Raw genomic sequence first — 19,504 nt, 5'->3', positions numbered from 1 at the left:
GAGCTCGCTCGGCTCATTTAGCAGCTCTAATCATAACAACATAACAGGCAGATTCTTTTACTCATAGCAAATGTTAATTTCAACTCCGAATATCAGTTCAGTGAAAGATATCAGACCAAGCAACTATTCGGAAGCTAATAGTTTTGCATACAAAGTTTGGAAAGGATACGGCGAAGGAGTTACCGCTTAATCTCCACTAGCACAGCCTCCACAGCCGCAATGTACACATTCTATAACCTTTTCTTCTCGAAGATGTTTGGGGACTCGGCAGACACACGTGGTTTGGAAATTATGGTCTCGCGGTTGCATACACCTTAAGCAGCATAGTCGTTCATAACCGGGCTGCAATTCAAGTAATAGTCGTAAGTAAGAAGTTCGCTTTTTTATCATCATCAGTTGGACATGACATGACCGAACAAAGTACAAATTGCACATTATTTTGACTACTAGAAAAGTGGATATTTCCTCCAAATACTACATTAGTTGACTCTATATATTGTAGAAATTTATTAGTTACTCGAAACTTAGTTAAAGAAATAACCGATGCTAAAAATATCCCAATTTTGTTTTTAGGTAAAATTGCTCATAACTCTGTAGTTTCGAAATTCAGCTTAAAATCTTATAATTTAAAAATTGCATAGTGCCCCCTTATACTTTGAAACACATTGTATGAAACCCATCACCATGAACTTCCTTTGTGTGATGAGAAATGGTTTCTTATCTATATTTTTTGCATGACAGGAGGTTTAATGCAACATATTTTAAAGTATAAGGAGCGTTATGCAAATTTTAAAGTAAAGTGGAGATTTACGCTGAGTTTCGAAACCATATAGGGATTTCATGCAATATTTTTGAAAATATAAAGGGCACCATGCAATTTTTAAGGTAAAAGGAGGATTTACGCTGAGTTCCTATGCATTTTGTTATAGAACACACCTAACACTGACTGAGGAATGAGCCGAGCCGTTAGTAAATTTGAGATGATGCGAATTGCTAAGATACGAAACATTCACACCATGATTCATCGTTAAAAGAACCTTCAATAACAAAAAGTACCTTCTTCCATTTAGCAATTAAATTCCGATCAGCATGTCCCTGGTCCAAGCAGAACTCAAATAATTCCTTCGAAATTTCCTTCCTCTTATAGTAAAGGTCGAATATGTATCGGCTCCTTTGATGGGCTATCTTGAATATAGGCCATAACGCCTCACATTTTCTTTTACCATCGTGCGGATCAAGCTCAGCTGCCACCAAGAACAGAAGATCAAAAAGAATCAGTATCCTGTATGTTTGTTTCGAGAATCTAGAAATAACTAAAATGGCGAAAACACATCATATAAAATGTAAATAGTGACTGCAATGGTATATGAACAAAAACCTTCTCTCATCTTTCCCTGAAGTTCGAGTAGAGTTGGTTCAATCAGCTCCCATCCTTCCGGGTACTTAACCCTGTTCGTCTTTACTTTAGGCATGATTCACACTGAAATAAACGTGATAGAAACCAGTGAAATAAGACACACTAGCATTGAAAATTAACATTTACTTGCATCATAATATCCATCGATATGTTGTTATATAACTATCCACAATCTGCAAGTAATCAGAGAGTCATTGCACAAAAAAAATCACAGAAAATCTTGTTAGGAACTAGGGTTCAGAAATGTCGATTTCATCAATTGCAATTTCCCATGACAATTTATCCCCAACAATTGAAACAAATAATCGACCAGTATCGCCCGAATTCAACAAATCGACTTCAAATTGCATTTTCCAGAATACCAAATCGACAAACTCGATGCAGAATATCCCTAAACTGAAATCATTAGAGGGATAGAGAGATATTACCGAGCCGGTGGGCAGAGGCTAAGATCGGCGGCTGTCTCAGGAGTGACGGCGGCGCTTGTGGATGAGGTGGGAGAGGAACGGCTGAATGGAGGAGGAGCGACGGCGGGCGGTGGGTCGACGGTCTGGAGCGATTGTCGTCGGAGAGGAGAGGAACGGCGGCGAGGGCGGTTCGGCTGGGAAGTCGACGGCGAGGGAGGAGCGGTGGGAATCAGCGGAGGGAGGCGGCGCTGGACGGACGCCGGAGGTTGGGGTCGGAAGGAAGGGGAGAGAGAAAGGAGAGGGGGCTTGCCGTGTATGGGGTTCGGTTTAGAATTTAATTTAGGGTTACACACTAGCCGTTACCGTCCCCGTACACAAAAATAAATAAATAAATATCAAAATATCAAAATTTAAAAGGCATCAAAATTTGGAAGTCTTATCACATGCATTATTACCTATTAGATATATATATTTATGTACATTGTATATTATATATATATATTACTATATCCTCGTACGTCTCAAACACCCTACAATATTTTTGAAATGATTAATCTTTATCCAATTATCCGACTTAATATTACCCACCTAAAAACTCGTACAAAAAACAAATATTGCATCTTGTTTGAGACGGAAGAAGTACAATATTACCTATTAGATGTATATTTATGTACTTTGTATATTATATATATATATATTACTATATACACCAAATAGGTGATGATGCACATAGCACTCAAATGACGGAGATGTTAATTTAATCTTAAAGCGAGATTAGACCATCAATATTAAAAAACTTTCTGCCCCATTTGCATCATTACTCATCAAGCGTATACATATTTGTAAATTGATTTTATTCATACATACAAGTGTATTTTTATACATATACATATACTTGACAGGTGATGATACATAAAGGGGTGAAGGTGGGGGTTGGGCTGCTAATCTGATCTCAAACTGTGATCAAAAGGCTCTTAGCCTTATTTGCATCATTGAGTGTATATACACACATGTGTGTAGTATATATGCGTGTTTATGTATATACCCAATTGGTGACGATATATACGTGTAGTGGGGCTCAGCATAATTAAAAGACTAACAATCGTATCTGCATCTTCACTTACTGAATATATATATATATACACGTGTATGTATAATATAAAGTGGGACCAGATCAATGGCACAAAAGGCCCCCAACTTCATCTACATCATTTTATGTATATATAATATATATACAGGTATGTATACACTCAATATACGATGATGCATATTAGGCTATGGTGGGGGTGGGGCTGCTAATCCAGCATCAAGGCTCCCAACTTCATTTATATCATCACTTATTTAGAGATGGAAAACTTTATTGAACATAACGAAACATCGATGTACAATTCTATATTCCTTTAACTCTAAATTTTTAAATTTAATTTTCACATTCCACACAACACAATCTACCGGCAGCATTGACGAGTCTCCGGCCCCAATCCTCCCCCGACCAGTTGCTCTTCTGACAATGTCAGCTGCCAGCCATCCTCTCCTACTCGACTTCGCACATCTAGATAATTTCTAGTGCTACTTTTGTTAAAATTTGTAATTGATAAGAGATACCAACTTTTTTTTATAATTTTATTTGGGACTATCAGCGATATCGCCGGCAGCCCCGTGGCCAACTACCGCCGGCTGCAGTTCGTCAACCGGATGAGGGTGGCAATGGGTTGGAGAATGGAGATACAAGAGGTTTTATTAATTTTATTTAATTTTGTTGAAATTTAAATTTTATTTTTCGATATATACTAGTATCGTATAAAAATCAAATTTTTTGATATAAACGGTATATACCGGTATCGTACCAAAAGTTTTGATATACTATTTTAGTGTACCCTATATCAAAATTTTTATTACAATACCAATATATAGTTTTACAAATACTTTATCTCATCAAATAGATATATATACACTTGTATATGTATATATCATGGGTAAGATTGCTAATTTGACTCCAAATCTGAATATGATCAATAGTATCAAAAGATTTTCAACTCCATCTCCATCATAATCCATTAAATGTATACATACACGTGTACCCGTGTACCCAATAAGTGATTATGGAGATGAGACTATGATTGGGGTGAGACTCTTAATATAAAATGGAATATGTGTATTTTATACATATATATATGTATATATACACCAAATAAGTTAGCAGCATCAAAAGCATTCTATGATTTCGATTGTCAGAAAATTTGAATCGATTATGAGTCCATCACACACACCAGGCCATCCATTGCTTAAGGACACACTTTTTTGCTATAGAAAATGGCGATATTTTGGAATTTAGCTCAAACTTCAGTCGGTTAATAAATTTTTCCAATTTTCCTTTGGTACAATTCTGGTTATATATTCGGTTGCAGGTCGCTGCTCCCAAAATCGGAGAACGGTTAGGATGTTGAATTGAGAAATTCAGCATTGTGTTGATTTCAAATCAGCATCAGTAATATATACAAACAACACACAGTCTTATTATATAAACATATACTATGCATAATAATATGAGTTGTTGCTTCATATTTATATTAAGGGTGTGTTTGTTTGGGGGATTTAATAAGATTTCTACTATTCATCCAATTTTTTCCCCCCAAAAACATCAAATCAAACACTTATTTTTCATTTTTTATATTATACTAAAAATCAATTTTACATTCAAAACATCACATCAACACCTATTTATATCACATCATACAACTATTCAAATTCAAAATTTTTACTATTCAAATCCCAACTCAAAATCCAAACCCCCAAACAAACACACCCTAAATAGACGCAGACTGTGTGCAGTCGATAGTAATACTGTGTTGTCGGGTAGCACACCATGCCACGTACTGTTTATAGCCATTTTTGGCGGTTAAATAAATTCCCCCCCTTTTCCGTTCGGTACAATTCTGGTTATGTATGTGGTTAACTTTCCCCTCCTTTTCCTTCAGTACACTTCTGATTATGTATGTGGTTACAGGTGGCTGCTGCGAAAACGACGTCGTTTTTAACCGCGATAGAAATCTCAGCGGCAATTCTCCGCCACATTGTACTCGATTACGCAATCGGACTAAGGTACATATCGAAAACCCTAGATAAGTTCCGCTCGATAGATGGCTAGAGGAAGGGTGGGTTTTGCAGCTCGAATTCCCCCAATTTTCTGCTCGTCATGGCGCTTTTGGTTCATCCGCGAATCTTCTGCGCTCCAGTTTGTCCGAAGGTAGCATTTGCCGCGCGAAAAGCTCGGTTCCGATTGTATGCAGCAGGTGAGGCGGTCGACCCCGGCGCTGCTATTGTCTGGTACAAGCATGACCTTCGCGTCGAGGATCACCCGGGGCTTGTGGCTGCCTTGAAGCACCGCTGTGTCGTGCCTCTTTACATCTTTGATCGCCGCATTCTCTCGAGTAAGAGTTTTGCTTGATTGTTGAATGGAAGCTAAGCTCCATTGTTAATGCGTTGTTGAGTAGAAGTTCAAAATCGTGAAGAGTTCGTTGATTTCGTGCAGTCATTTTCGAAGCATTTCCTTATTTTCTGTTATCCGTTTCAGTTAATATCGAAAAACCGTAGTGTCTTTTTCCGTACACTGGCGACGCCATTTGTGATACATTATAGATAGGACGAGGTTTTGAATCTTGGAAATGATATTCGTCGTTTGCTTAAATCGACGCCAAAATTATACATTGGAAATGCATCGGATTTATATATTAGCTGGGAAGTATTTTGATCTATTCTTAATCGTCTAGTTCAAATATATTGTTGTTTTGATAAATGCGTGTGAAAGCCTGAAAGGGCCTAATGGATGGATTATTTGATTATCCATTGAATTATGTGTAGCAACGATGTGGTGAGCATTTCTCTGTAGTGATTACATTATTTGTGAACTTTGTATCTACAGGATTTTCTGAGGAAATGATGGAACTTCTCCTCTTCGCTTTGGCGGATTTAAGGAGGTTACTTCGGGAGCAGGGGTCGAATCTCTTGATCAAATTTGGGAGAGCAGAAAGCGTCCTATGTGAATTGGTCAAAGAGGTGGTTATGAAGCATTTAGTTGGGTCTTTCTAATGTGAATTTTGAGGATCTTTCTGCTTACGATGTTTGTGTCTGAGGATTATAACAGATCCAAGCAAGCAGCATTTTTGTAGAAGAAGAGGTTGAGTATGAGCTATGCAGATTGCTCGATGTTATTAAGGAGTCCTTATCTGCTTCACATTTCGTTGGAGAGAACCCTAAAATTGTCACATGGAGCACTCCGTTCTATGATTTTAAGGTATCTGTTGATTATTTTGAATCTTTTTATGAATAAACTGCTACTACTACTTGTTTTTCCGTTCTAGGAATGAGCTCGTGGATGATTGTGGTCATTTTTCTACATTCACAGAGTTTAACAGATGTTCCATCATCATTCAATGATTTCAGAAAGCTAAACCTTCCTGTCGTCTCCTATCTCGATCCCCCAACTTTACCTGTCAATGCAATGAATTTTACATGGGGTAAGTGATTAAATAAAAATGTCGGTAAGTTCTACCCTGCCTCTGAATTTTTTGTTTATACCTGGAATGCAATGCCATATGCACAGGTAGTCTTCCCACCCTGTCCGATTTGAAAGAATATATGGGCGAATCTTCTGATGATGGCTATAAGGATAAGGAATGGATTTCACTTGAACAGTTTTCTGCCGAAAGTTTACTGCAAAAGAAGAAGTTAAAGATAGATACTAAGTCGACATCAGGAAATCAGCAAAGCTCAAGTGATGTCACTGTCCGACGAAAGAAACCAGCAAAATCAGCTTTCATAACGAGTCAAGGGAACTCGGTGGGAGGTGGATCCGATCTTGTCTTAAATGCTTTAACTGCATACTTAAAATACCTGGAAGGAACTGCCCAGGATGAATGGCAGGAGTATGTCTACTGGATTTTCAACATGATATTCTTGTTTCTCTGATTTCTTTATTTTAGTCTTGTTTTACCGCCATTGATGATGAATCAGAGTTCTTTGTCTTATATCCTCATTAAATTTCACCTTTGAATGGTAAATAGTTTTTTCGTTACCGTTGATTTATTAATTGGTAGTTTGCAATCCATGTGTTACTTCGTTGGCATCTCATCATCTGTCATAATTTCAATATCGCAGGCTGGATAGAGATCGATTAGTGTAGGTTTCTATTAAACTTTTGGGGATAGTTATGACCTATTCTGCAAACGTATCATTTCGGCAATTTGTTCTATAATTTCCATTTTATTTCAATATTTAATATCTGCATCTTCCTATCTCTTTGGATCATTGGTGTTTGGATGAAAGATAACCGAAGTTAAAATTCCTTGGTCATTCAAAGCCTTGAGATTTTTTAGCCATTTTTACTATTTTTCTGGAATTTCACACGGGGATATGAATTTTTTTTACTATAGCTAGAAGTTTCTAAAATGAACAAATCATGACAAAAATTGTATTACAGGGTACATGAAAAGCAACGCTTAGCTGAAGAACGTGAGGGAGCTTCATTTCAAGCCCTTTTTGGTTCAGCACTTCTGCTTGGCATTATTACCAGAAGAAGAGTGTATTTTGAAGCTATTAAGTACGAGAAAGAACGAAATGCGGGATTTATGTCGCCATTCGGGTATTCCACAACCACCGTAGCTGCTGCAATCAATACTGTGTCTTCTATGGAGGTATCGTTTTCTCTGCAGATTGTTCATGGAAATAGCATTCTTTTAATTGATCCACGTGCTAAATTATGTTTGGTTCTTGCTCGATAAGTTTCTTGCTCAACATTCTAACACAAATCAATCCGTTGGTTATAGTGGTATTGGCTTCTGAGTTTGAAAAGCCAAAGAAACAATGAAGGCCAATTTCCAATTCGGATTTGGCGATGGAAAAAATATCTTGTCCAGGTGAGTTATTTGTAGATTCACGTTTTTTGAGTGGTGCAATTGTATTTTATACGCCCACAAGGTGATCGTTTTGCAGTATACGGTCGCTGGTCAAGAAGGTCCAGCCACTCTTCTTGTACATGGTTTTGGAGCATTTTTGGAGCACTACAGGGATAATATATATCCTATTGCCAAAGCAGGAAATAGAGTTTGGGCACTCACTCTAGTTGGCTTTGGCAAATCGGAAAAACCAAATGTTATTTACACTGAACTAATGTGGGCTGAACTTCTCCGGGACTTCATAATTGATGTTGTTGGCGAGCCTGTGCATCTTGTTGGCAACTCAATTGGTGGTACATCATTACATCTTTAGCCGTTTCCATGAACAAAAGATATAATCTATATTTGTTATTTGTCCATATTCTCATCACATGATTCGATTGATGCATTTTTATGTTTCTCTCAGGATACTGTGTTGCTATTGCTGCTGGACTTTGGTCTTCTTTAGCCAAGTCTGTCGTCCTTCTAAACCCTTCTGGAAATATTATCCCGGGATATTCTGGTTTGCGATATTCACAAGTACGTATACTTGAATGCTTGTCAATTTTGTTTTCTGCGGCAGATTTTTTTTTTGGAAAATTGATTAGTTGGTTTAATGCCTTTACCATTTTAGTCATTTATCTCGGTTATGTCTGGAAATAGTTTAATAACTCATTCATCGTCGATTTTTAGTCTTTTGATGATAGAAATCTGAATTTGACTTTCTTGTGTGTTGAGATAGCCAATTTTCAATATGGGAGGATGAGAATGTTAGTGATTATTTCTAGACATAAGTTTCACTAAATATAAAATAAATATATGATCGCAATATTTTTTAAAGAAGAAAGAATTAATTATTGTAGTTAAATAGTGAAAACAGTCTATAAAAACACAACGAAACAAATCTGTATGCACAATTATTAATCCAAACCAATTTGCAAGTTGCATAATTATAGAACAAGTCAATGTTCAAAATAGATTTATTAGAGATCAGCAACAAATACACAAGAATGAATCCTCATCAATTATTTTCATATTTTCGGATATCATCGAAAATTGTTATTGTTTTTCTTTTTACTATAAAAAAAACGACAATTATTACCAACTCTAATGACAGTACCCGTGCTCAAATGTTTGATCATACATTTCAATGACGGTAATGTTTTGAATGAATAAATGATTTTTTTTGTATGGTATATTAAATAAACAAAGGTGTTTGATTTCATAGTTTCGAGGTGAAACATTTAATGAATAGTATGAGATTAAAACTAGACTTTAAAGAAACAAAATTGCCTTCTTGTTTTTTTTTTTTTTCCATTATTATTCTCATGTGCTCTGCTTAAACTTCCATCATTCAATTTCATACTTTGTTCAATCATCATTCAGGAAAGACAAACTTCTGGAGCGGCATGGTTGGGTGCTCGACTCCTATTATCGTACTTACGGTTCAGTATCAAGAACACTCTGAGGAGTTTTTATCCAACAGTAAGGGTGTCCCCGACTCCCCTCCCTACTTGCTTTTCATATTTTTGTGGTAGGTTGGTTTATTAATTCCAAGAACAATGCTGCAGAAACCCGATCGAGCAGATGATCAGCTCGTGCAGGAGATGATTAGAGCCGTATCCTTTCAATTTTATTTCATAATGATCATAAATTTATAAGCAGTCGAACTCTCTAACAAATGTTACAGTCATATGATCCTGGCGTCATCTTTGTGTTGGAAAGCATCTTCAGTTTTGATCTTTCCCTCCCTCTAAATGTTCTTTTGGAGGGATTTGAGAAGAGGATTCTTTTAGTGCAGGTTATTGGCCTTTTACATAACCTTTTGAGTCCTGTCTTTAACATGTTTGGTTTTTTATTTTATTTTATTATATATATATATATATATATATATTTCAACTATTTTGTGTCCAACGGGGATTGAATTCCAACCCTTGAGGATATAAAGGGATAGCTCAACCACTTGAACTACGATCTCTTCACTCAAGAACATGTTCAAGAACATGTTTGGTCGAGAACAAATTTTAGAGAAAAGAAAAAAGATTATAACCTTTTTTTTCTAGAAAATTTACAGTTATATCGCATTTGTTTGTAAATTTCAAATAGCTGTAGTTTTCCGAAATTCCAAGGGTTTTTATTTTATATTTTTTCCATAGATTTAATTTTGCAGTTATTATGGTTTAAAAACAGTGTTTTTTGTGTTGACAGGGTATGAATGATCCATTGCGTGACTCGAAGTCACTGTTGTCTATGTTTAGAGAGCATTGCAGAGGAGCCACAATAAAAGAAATCAATGCTGGTAATAAAAAGCTTTATTTGCGTGTATACTTTCGGAATTTTTATTGCACTATTTATTAACAATAATTGTTTCAAAATAATATCGTCATACTCCCTCCATTTTAAAAATAATCCATTTTAGAAGCATATACTCCCTCCATCCCTTATTTGTCTATCCCTTTGTTTTTTTAGTAGAAATACTCCCTCCATTTTAAAAATAATCCATTTTAGAAGTATATACTCCTTCCATCCCTTATTTATCTATCCCTTTGTTTTTTCTAGTAGAAAAGATTATGACCAAAATAGAAAAATTGATAGATTGGTAAAGGAATGACGAAAGTATTTACATTTTAGAGTGTTTGACGTGTGTTTTTATTTGAAATGTTTGATAAGATATTCTTTGTTTACAGGGCATTGCCCCCACGATGAGTTGCCAAATGAAGTGAATTCAATAATTGAGGAATGGGTGCTCAACATTGAATCTCAAATCACCCCTGTAGCTACTGTACCTGTAGCTGCCCCTTCACCATAACACAATACATTCATTCCAATCCATTTCAGAATGGATTGGATTTGTTCACCTAACAAATTTTTGATAAATATTAATAAAAAAAATATATAATGTATATATGTATACATTCAATCAATATAAATATTGGAGTATATATGATTTCTTCTCACAAAAATAAATAATTTAATACAAAATATTTTTCTTTTGAGATTTTATAGTATATTAAAAAATAATAATATTTTATTAGTTAGAGATATTTTAATATTAATATATAATTATTTTTTAAAAAATAGAAAAAAAAAAAAAGAAATTTTAAAATGAGACAGACGAAAATAGTAAAATAGATACTTTGAATTAAGACGAAAGAGGGTGCATTTTTATGTAATTTTTCATACCAAATATAAAAAAAATAGATCATACTAAAACCCTAAACGAAAAAATCCATTATTATTATTGTCTATATAATCACATCAAATCAAATCTTGCTAACCTCTTTGGTTATTCAATTCAATTCTTTTCATTTCATGCCACCATCTTGATCTTCTGTCGTCATTAGCAAATTCAACAGCTCTGTAGAATTTGAAGCATTTTTCAACCAAGTTTCTATCCCTTCCGGCTCGTTGCTCCTCGACCATTACCATCAATCATCGATCAAACGGATAGCAGCTAATCATCAGTTTGAGTCGAATAATTTCATCTCTTCACCAAGGCTGGCGATATCAGGTATGATTCCTCCATTGCAGTTTCTCACTGCACCATCGCCCACTAAATCTTTCAGTATTGTGGTTGGATCTCTGGCTCCACCGCGCTGCAACAATTTTGTTCGGAGTTCAGATCCTGCAGTAACTGATAACGGCTCTTGCTGTAACATCTTTACCCAGATTGTCGCCGCAAAGCATTTTGCATACAAGTAGCTGTAGTAACCTGCTTCGACAGAAACGGCCAAAAGTACAAAAACCCTTCATAAATTAGTGTATATATATTAATAAAATGCATTATATGAATTGACAACGCTACCAGTCTTAGCATAAACTATGAGGTAGCAATTTACACAACATCTGTCATGCTCCCTCCGTCCCAAATGGAAGTACTTTTTTCTTTTTATCATTTTCATATGTTCCACCAAAAACTATCTATTTTCTGTTGGCCATGGATCAACTGGTGGTGATCTGATCGGAATAAGCATATATTTATATATTTCTCAACATAATATTAATACAACATATGTTATATTATAACTCAGCATATGTTGTATTATATGTAAATATATATTGGTTATGTGTATATAACATATGTTGATTCGGTCAAATTAGCACTGTGCTAATTTGGTCGGATCGGCGCAACCTTTTCTGTTATAAAGGAAAAAATATAAATCATTTATACATTTTTCAATAAAATATTGTTATTTCTTAATCTACTACAGAATCACAAATAACCCATTTGAACTGGACAGAAGGAGTATTAATTTAAGCTATGATGATTAGTCCTAACTAACACCCTAACTATTTATTTGGCTAATTAGCCCCAATTAATACCCTAATCATTCCCGAGAAAACACGTAGCGACTGAATGGGTTACCCAAATGTAAGTTTTATAGATGATATCTGTGTAAGTCTCATTTACTAATAATATTAGGTATTATCCTGCTCGAATATATAAAAATACCTGCGCCGTAATTAACAAGGTGGCTGAATCGGGTGTGCCAATGTGTTCCTTCCACGTGCTTCCAAGATGTGTGTTCGTTCTTTAGATCAGCTATGATCGAGACAGTGTCTTTTGCTGAAGAAGGCTGCAGTGTATGGAGGGCCTGGTCGACTAAGGAATAGAAGACCTGTAGAAGTGCAAGCAGAAGGCCAATCTGATATTACTAATCCGTCGTCAGCACAACGTAGGAATGTTAGCAGGTGAAGTTAATCTATTGATGCCTCAAAGTGCAAACCTGACGTTGCAATTCAGTTGCAGCAAACATATTTTTGGCTCCCAGCAATGATTTTACCAACTTCTCTGGTATAGGATCGCCGGCAGCATCTCTAGCAAATGTTTTCAAGAATCGATAATCCCATGCATAATATCTGGTCATATCACAATAAAAGAATGGAATCATCTATCTGTTGAAGAGCTCAAAGTTTCAATTTATGCTTGGCATGAACAAGCACATACTATTCTTTTTGAATGACCCTACAGCCTCAAGACGCATTAAGAGATTTTTAGCTAATTCATATGTTTCATCGTAGAACATCATGGCGATGAATCCAAAGAATCCAAGGGTGTGTTTGCGTGGGGGGTTAGTGTGAATTTTGAATAGTTGTTGATATGATATAAATAGGTATTTGAAATGATGTTTTGAATATAAATTGATTTTAGTACTCTTTCCCCATTTTATTATTTTTGTTCGTCCAAAATCAATCGTCTCATTACTAAAAACACCATGAATTATCTTTATTTTAAACAAATATTACTACTTTTTATACTTAAACTAAAACACACTTTAACAAGTGTAAAAGAAACTTTTAACCAACAATTTGTACCCACTACCAACAAAACATCTATATTTCTTAAGTTCTATACTACAAAACTATGTCCCAATTGATTTGGGACGGAGAAATTATAATATAGAAAATGAAAAATGAAAGGTTGTTTTGATTTTTTTGGAGAAAAAAAAAAAATTAAATAGTAGAAAACCTTCAATAATACCAACTAAACACACCCCAAAGTTTTCTTCATTTAGGCATATCAGATAGAATACAAAGGAGAAAGCAAATTTACTTACTCGAAGAGGTTTGACGGTGTTTCAGCAAAATCAAGAGCCACTCTGGTCCCTGAAAAATGTTGGTAATCCTGAAACATTATAGTGGAAAATTATATCAATCACACCAATGCTGACGACATCTATTGAGCTCAAAGATCCTTTCATACCGTTCTTGAAAGCAATGAGTGAAGAGCATGACCAAATTCATGAAATAGAGTTTCTACATCAGAATGGTGAAGATGAACGGATGCAAAACTGGAGCCTGAAAAGTTGCAAACAAGTGCAACTATCTGCAAATAAACAGAAATGATCCCTCCTTTTATGAATAGAAATGAGGAAATAATCAATATTTTCATAAGACTAGTATCACTTATCAACATTATAAGCTAGCTCTCACCAAATAGGTTCGATCTGTTAACTTTACTAGGTGATTAATTACTCTCACAATGAGCAAAACTAACAAGCAATATAAACCTTTTCTCTACTTTATTTATATATTTTTAATAAAAAAGACAACAAATTATGTCATCCAAAGGATAAGAAATTTAAAATTCTACTATCTTTATGTTATATATTACAATACTTGGAAAATATCGCTCCAAATAATCCAAATGATTTGTAGCACTGAAAGTGTGCACATAAAATTCTAGCAGCAATTTATACAATATCCTTTGAAGTTAAATTTCATAAAGCATTCAGAACAATGCGCACCGGTAATTGGTATTCCGTTTCAGAGGTACGACGGCCTCCTTGAATAGCAAAATGTGCTGAAATAGGATGCTTTCCCTTTCTTGATTTCAAATCAAGATACAAATAACCCATGTCTCCCTGCATAATATAGCATATTATCCAATAACTAAAATGACATATTTTTCTTCAAATGTAGAAATGGTGAAATAGATATACACATTACTTATTCTTTATTGGCTTGTTCTTGCATTAACAGAATAAACCTCAATTCAAACGACATTACTCAAGGATAACTATGGCCCCAAAGATAGACTATAATTGAATGGCCAAACATCTATGCCATAACATGATTCACAATCAAATTTGAGACAAAATATAGATATAAATTTTTTATTTCTTAGTATAGATGCACCAAGATTCAAGTGTTCCAGCTTCAGAAATTTCATGTAGAATATGTTAAAATGATAAAGACACCAGACCTCATCGGGATGGTGCAGAGACAATTTGACTACATCTGGATGCCATGATTCACCACGGCCAAGAGAAACCTCATGACATTTCACGCCAAACAAGGACTCAGCAAGCACTTTTAACCCCTCAATACATTGTGGCAGGGAAAAGTATGATGCAGCAATCTGAAAATAGTAAGCAATAGAAATCATGGTCTTTGTAATTACGAAAATAAGGATAGTGCATAATGGTGTCAAATACAGTTACTTGACCACTTTCCATTTTAGACTCATCACATGGCCAGAAAGTGGCCTACTTACAGGTTAGAGTAATGCTCACCCGTCTGAGCATCAAACCAGTTTCCATCTAAAAATTGTATTAGTGTGTAACTCTAACAATTATGTAATTTCTACATAACTGTCAATCACTGCATTCACAGAACACATGTAGACAGAAGCATAGCTAGTACTTTCTCCAAGAGTTATCTCGATATATTACCAGTTCTGGTCACCCAGGTATTTAGATGGAATACTAACCAGATCTTAGGCTTTCATTAATATGGTTTAAAGATTTCAGTTAGCACAAAAGGTAAGATTTTCAATTTATCAAAGCTAATTTATAGTGATTTTTAAAAATGTAAAGAACTAACTGCCTTTCATAGAATATAGATAAATAAAGGCTTCAATAGCAATAGATGTGTCACTTTCTAATGTAATGATTGGTAAATAAAAACTAATACTGCATCTTACCAATGGAATGAGAGAATGAAACAAATATACAACTAAGACACACAACACAAACAAGAAATATAAGTCTGGAAATAAATACTAACTGAATAATCCAAATTGTGGGCAGATGCTTTCATCAATCGTGCAAAGTATGGCTCATCCCATGGGTCCAAGTCTTCAACAAAATGGCCATTGGTGCTCCTCTTAAAATCCAAAAGTTTCTTAAACTCCTACAATTAGAACATCCACTAATCTGTGAACAAAAACAATAGAGACAGAAGCAGAAAGTTAATTGTTAAATTCCATGCATTGAGCATTAGCTTCAATGAGCATCATACCTCATCAGCCTTGTGTCTGACCATTTTACTCATTTCATGCAGAAAAGACAGAACAACTTCAGGCGATGAAGCCATGTTTTCCTTCAGCGCAAATTCTGCATAAGATCGATATCCCAAGATCTGCATATCATGTATTCATGTGGCAGTATAAGAGAAAAAAAAAAGGAAGCTGATCTAAAAGATTTCTGTACCAAAAAAAAAAAGCACTTTTGCCTTCAGTGAAATTAGTCAACTAACGCATTCCCAGTTGTTACATTGGCTTGCCGTATGCTTACCTCAGAAAACTCATGGCGTGCTGCAAGAAGCTTATCTAGGACTTCCAGGTTTGCATGGGGCACAGAGTTTCCTTTGACATAAGCTAGCTTTCTAATCTAAATAACATTAAAACAAATGCATTTTATGTTCAAATACGATAGAACGTAGAGATCATATGCAAGCAGAATGTACCTCAGCATCAGATGCCAACTGTAATATAGAACTCAAAGCATTTGGTGTTGTCACTAAGCGAAATCCTTTCTCCTTCAAATCAGATTTGGTCCATGTTGATCTCTTTGACACAGATGGAGAAGTGTGGTAGATGGGCTTGGCAAGGTGATGCAATTTTGTTGGGATACGTGAAGCAGGAAATATATCAACATGACCTGGGTCAGTGATGATATTTTCATTGAACCTGGTTGAGTGAGAATTAGATGCAGATAACTCCAGCAATCAGTTTAGAGATACCAAAAGATTAAAGAAAAACTAATGGATGAACTAATTGAATCATAATGTTTTGATAACCCAAATTGGCTCTCACTTTTGATTGTATAATTTATGACTTAAATACCAAAATTGTATTTTCAACAGCCAAATTTGGACAAAATTGCTTGTAATCTCGAATTCTATATGACAATGAATATCACAAGATAATGGCTTCAAGTGTTTTCACATCAAACATTGCAAGATAACAACATGACGGCAAGTGACTAGACTCAAACAGCAAGTTGATAGAAAAGGCTGCTTCTACTGCAAACCTCCCTAAGTTCAACCCGTACTTGTATAAGAATAAATAATAAAGAAATAAGTAGACTATTTCCTTACACTGCCAAAACGAACTTGCATGCATTCATCACAGAAAAATCATTGTCAGATTTTCTTGAGATTCAATTTATTATTTGTCACTCAATGAAGAATTTAGGTGATTTCTATGGAGAGAAATGTGTACTTACCCTCGGCAGAGCTGAAGAATGTCTACACCTAGTTGATTAACACGATCCAATTTCTCTGTCATGGAAATGATGGATATGAATCATGGGTGAAAAGATGAGCACAAACAAGACTATGGAAGAATATTCCATAGGATTAGTACCTGGGCTGAGGTGGATTCCACCCTTCTCCAAATCAATACGAAGATGGTGGGCAGCCCTTCGAGCTTCTTCCGTAAGCATGTTATGATTTTGCTCAGCTTTTAGAATGGCATGATATAAGCTAGGATTCGAGTTCAGATACTGCCAACAATATTTAAATTATCATACCAAATGAAAACTGCTAGTAGATCATAGTTTCTAGAAATAAGCTTAACTAATAATGCTGCATGGAACAGCAGGTTATAAAATTTTCAAGAAATAAACTTTAATATCAAATTGTTTTCCTCATAGATATAGTTAATGCTGGAACAATCAAGGCATTGCATAAATGTAGTAATTTGACATGAGATTCTAGCAGATAGTTTTTTTCCTAACCAAACAGCTGAAACTTCTTTGTAGATATTTATTTGGGTACAACAACATTCCTATAGCAAGCATCAGCTTCTGCAGGTTTCTTGCTTTTGAATTTTCACGACATTGGAAACATTTTCATACCGCTGTATTGTAATTCGCCATAATGCTCACTTCAAAGGGCATGAGCCTATGCAGGTGTGTTTGGATGTAGGATTCTACCAGGATTCCCACTACTGATTACTTTCTCACCCCAACACCCCCCCCCCCCCCCCCCCCTCAAACCTATTTTCCGGTTTTTATATTACATCAAAAAATAAATAAAATAAATCCACTCAAAACATAACATCAAATATCTATTACAATTCAATGTTTTACTATTCTCAATCCAAAAAATCCAACTCCTAAACCTCCCTCCAAATATCTCACAATAGTGTCAGATCCTCTTAATACTGACACATAAATACCCTTAAAATCCTTAACCATACAAAACATGAAATACATAATTAAGAATCACATGCAAGATGTTTAAACGCTATCAATTTTACTATCAAAAGCTCTAAAATTGCAAGTATGAAAAAAATGAAATTATAGCATATAGTAAGCAAATAGTAACTTGGGTTTTATATAACCACAATAAATAAACATAGAATTATAAAGATATACTCTAGGGTGCACCCCTCTCACATTTAGATACTCATTTATGCGTAGAGATGCCTTGCTTGCCTCCTCAACAAATTCCCTAAAATATATCAAACAACAATAAGCATTTCAGTTAATCACAGAAGTAGCTCATACTCTTAATACAACCAACACAAGCTTCTTAGCACCTTCCCAAACAACGTGAAAATGCAATTTGTCTCACCTATCCGGATGTGTATGCCGACATAACTCAGCGCTGTCAATAACTTTACAGACCTACACAAAACACAATTGACATTCCTTGTAACTAAGAGATAATCATTTTACCAAACACTTAAAAGCATAAATCTAGAACACAGAACAATACCGTATCTGATATTTCATCCATTGCTTTAATAATTTCGGGAGCAGAAGGCATTCCACCAATATAATTAACAAGTTCATCAGACCTGAAAAAAATAAACAAACAATAGCAGCAACTTCATGCATTCATCGAATTAGCGATCAATGATTCGAAACCACATTTTCGTTTAATACCGCTCAATTGCATCTTCCACCATGCGTTGAAAACCTTTAGGCGTTTTCAAGTCGTCGAAACCATAGAGTCCGGTTTCTCTCACTGATGGTGCCGTGACGGAGTGTAGAAAGCGGCGGCGTACTGCGTAGCTAAAGTACGCCGCCGGTGTACGGGCCGCTGCCCGCATCATGTTTAGGCCAAATCTCTTCTTCTTTCAAGACATTACAAAGGGAAGTCTGATAGGCGACGGCAAGTACGCATAGGGAGTGGAAAATGAAATTGAAACGCGATTTCTAGCATAATAGTGGAAATATACTAAAGTCGCGCTTAATGTAAGTGCGACAGTAGTTTAGTAAGCATTCAATGGATCGGCACGCAGATGTCTTAGAAAAAAAATTCACTAAATTATATAATATTCTTTTATAAAAATGTACAAAATATTTTATATTTTATTTATTGTATGATTTTATTTTTTTTTTCAAAATTGATATTAAAAAATATATATTTTTTATTTGTATAAAATTTTAATTTTTATTTAGAACCAATTTTAGTTTAGATAGAAAGGATGATTGATGCAAACTTTAAACACTCAATAAATATTTGTGCAATTTTTACTAAAATACAAATACAAGAGATTCAACATGATTTGTTCTTATTTTATATTTTTCTTTCAATATAATAATTACTTTTATTAATATATTTTTTAATTATTTACTAATTATATTTAGTATGCACAATAATACATATATTACACGAGAAAGAGAGAACCTCATATATATAAGTAAAATGACATAATTAATACAGACAAATAATATATATATTTTTAAAATGACTACTATAAACTATTCATTTAACATAGTAAACAGAACCAATTAGCATTGATTTTTTCAAAAAAAAATAATCTGTTTCATAAAAAATTATCACATTAATATATGCTTTGTTCTTTCGTAAAAATCATATTAAAGATTTAAACTTATTATTTTAAAAAAATTTCTACGGGCAGCTCAAATTCAATTCTATAAATGTGCGGACTTTTTGTTTGGTTTGGTAAATACGTTTATATTTCCATGCAATGAAAAAGCACGTTTTCAGAAAAATGGCTGATTCGAGTACACACGTACGTGTCTTCCTTCCTCCAACGACCCCAA

General features: G+C 34.8%; 3 protein-coding genes across 4 annotated transcripts; 1 reads left to right on the top strand and 2 right to left on the bottom strand.

Moving 5' to 3' along the window:
- Positions 1-30: 30 nt before the first annotated feature.
- On the bottom strand, positions 31-2,177 carry LOC127256103 (protein BUD31 homolog 2). The gene is made up of 4 exons (XM_051281936.1): positions 1,846-2,177; positions 1,379-1,480; positions 1,057-1,244; positions 31-342 (listed from the first exon to the last, which is right to left on the bottom strand). The coding sequence occupies exons 2-4, from the start codon at positions 1,470-1,472 to the stop codon at positions 187-189; spliced, it is 438 nt and encodes a 145-aa protein (XP_051137893.1). The 5' UTR covers positions 1,473-1,480; positions 1,846-2,177; the 3' UTR covers positions 31-186.
- A 2,661-nt stretch (positions 2,178-4,838) lies between these two features.
- LOC127256275 (uncharacterized) lies at positions 4,839-11,456 on the top strand. 2 transcript variants are annotated; one of them, XR_007839826.1, is made up of 15 exons: positions 4,839-5,255; positions 5,747-5,880; positions 5,969-6,118; positions 6,230-6,341; positions 6,428-6,749; positions 7,304-7,517; positions 7,650-7,739; positions 7,816-8,071; positions 8,185-8,297; positions 9,144-9,242; positions 9,329-9,376; positions 9,448-9,558; positions 9,966-10,056; positions 10,445-11,268; positions 11,427-11,456. XR_007839826.1 is itself a non-coding variant. In XM_051282191.1 (14 exons), the coding sequence occupies exons 1-14, from the start codon at positions 5,021-5,023 to the stop codon at positions 10,564-10,566; spliced, it is 2,097 nt and encodes a 698-aa protein (XP_051138148.1). In that variant the 5' UTR covers positions 4,839-5,020; the 3' UTR covers positions 10,567-11,456. The 2 variants fall into 2 exon arrangements, 1 of the variants encoding a protein (XP_051138148.1); XM_051282191.1 differs by having other exon boundaries at positions 10,445-11,456.
- LOC127256274 (mitochondrial intermediate peptidase, mitochondrial) lies at positions 11,219-18,615 on the bottom strand. Its single transcript, XM_051282190.1, has 17 exons — positions 18,377-18,615; positions 18,207-18,288; positions 18,063-18,115; positions 17,885-17,939; positions 16,849-16,987; positions 16,709-16,763; positions 15,948-16,170; positions 15,776-15,871; positions 15,501-15,620; positions 15,267-15,392; positions 14,464-14,619; positions 14,006-14,122; positions 13,462-13,584; positions 13,316-13,383; positions 12,485-12,617; positions 12,211-12,376; positions 11,219-11,469 (listed from the first exon to the last, which is right to left on the bottom strand). The coding sequence occupies exons 1-17, from the start codon at positions 18,544-18,546 to the stop codon at positions 11,219-11,221; spliced, it is 2,133 nt and encodes a 710-aa protein (XP_051138147.1). The 5' UTR covers positions 18,547-18,615.
- Positions 18,616-19,504: the final 889 nt, after the last annotated feature.

This window comes from Andrographis paniculata, unplaced genomic scaffold (genome assembly GCF_009805555.1).
Source record: "Andrographis paniculata isolate CXL003 unplaced genomic scaffold, ASM980555v1 Contig55END, whole genome shotgun sequence".
NCBI lineage: Eukaryota > Viridiplantae > Streptophyta > Magnoliopsida > Lamiales > Acanthaceae > Andrographis > Andrographis paniculata.
The sequence above is the reverse complement of the archived record's forward strand: the minus strand, read 5'-3'. Positions and strand labels throughout refer to the sequence as shown.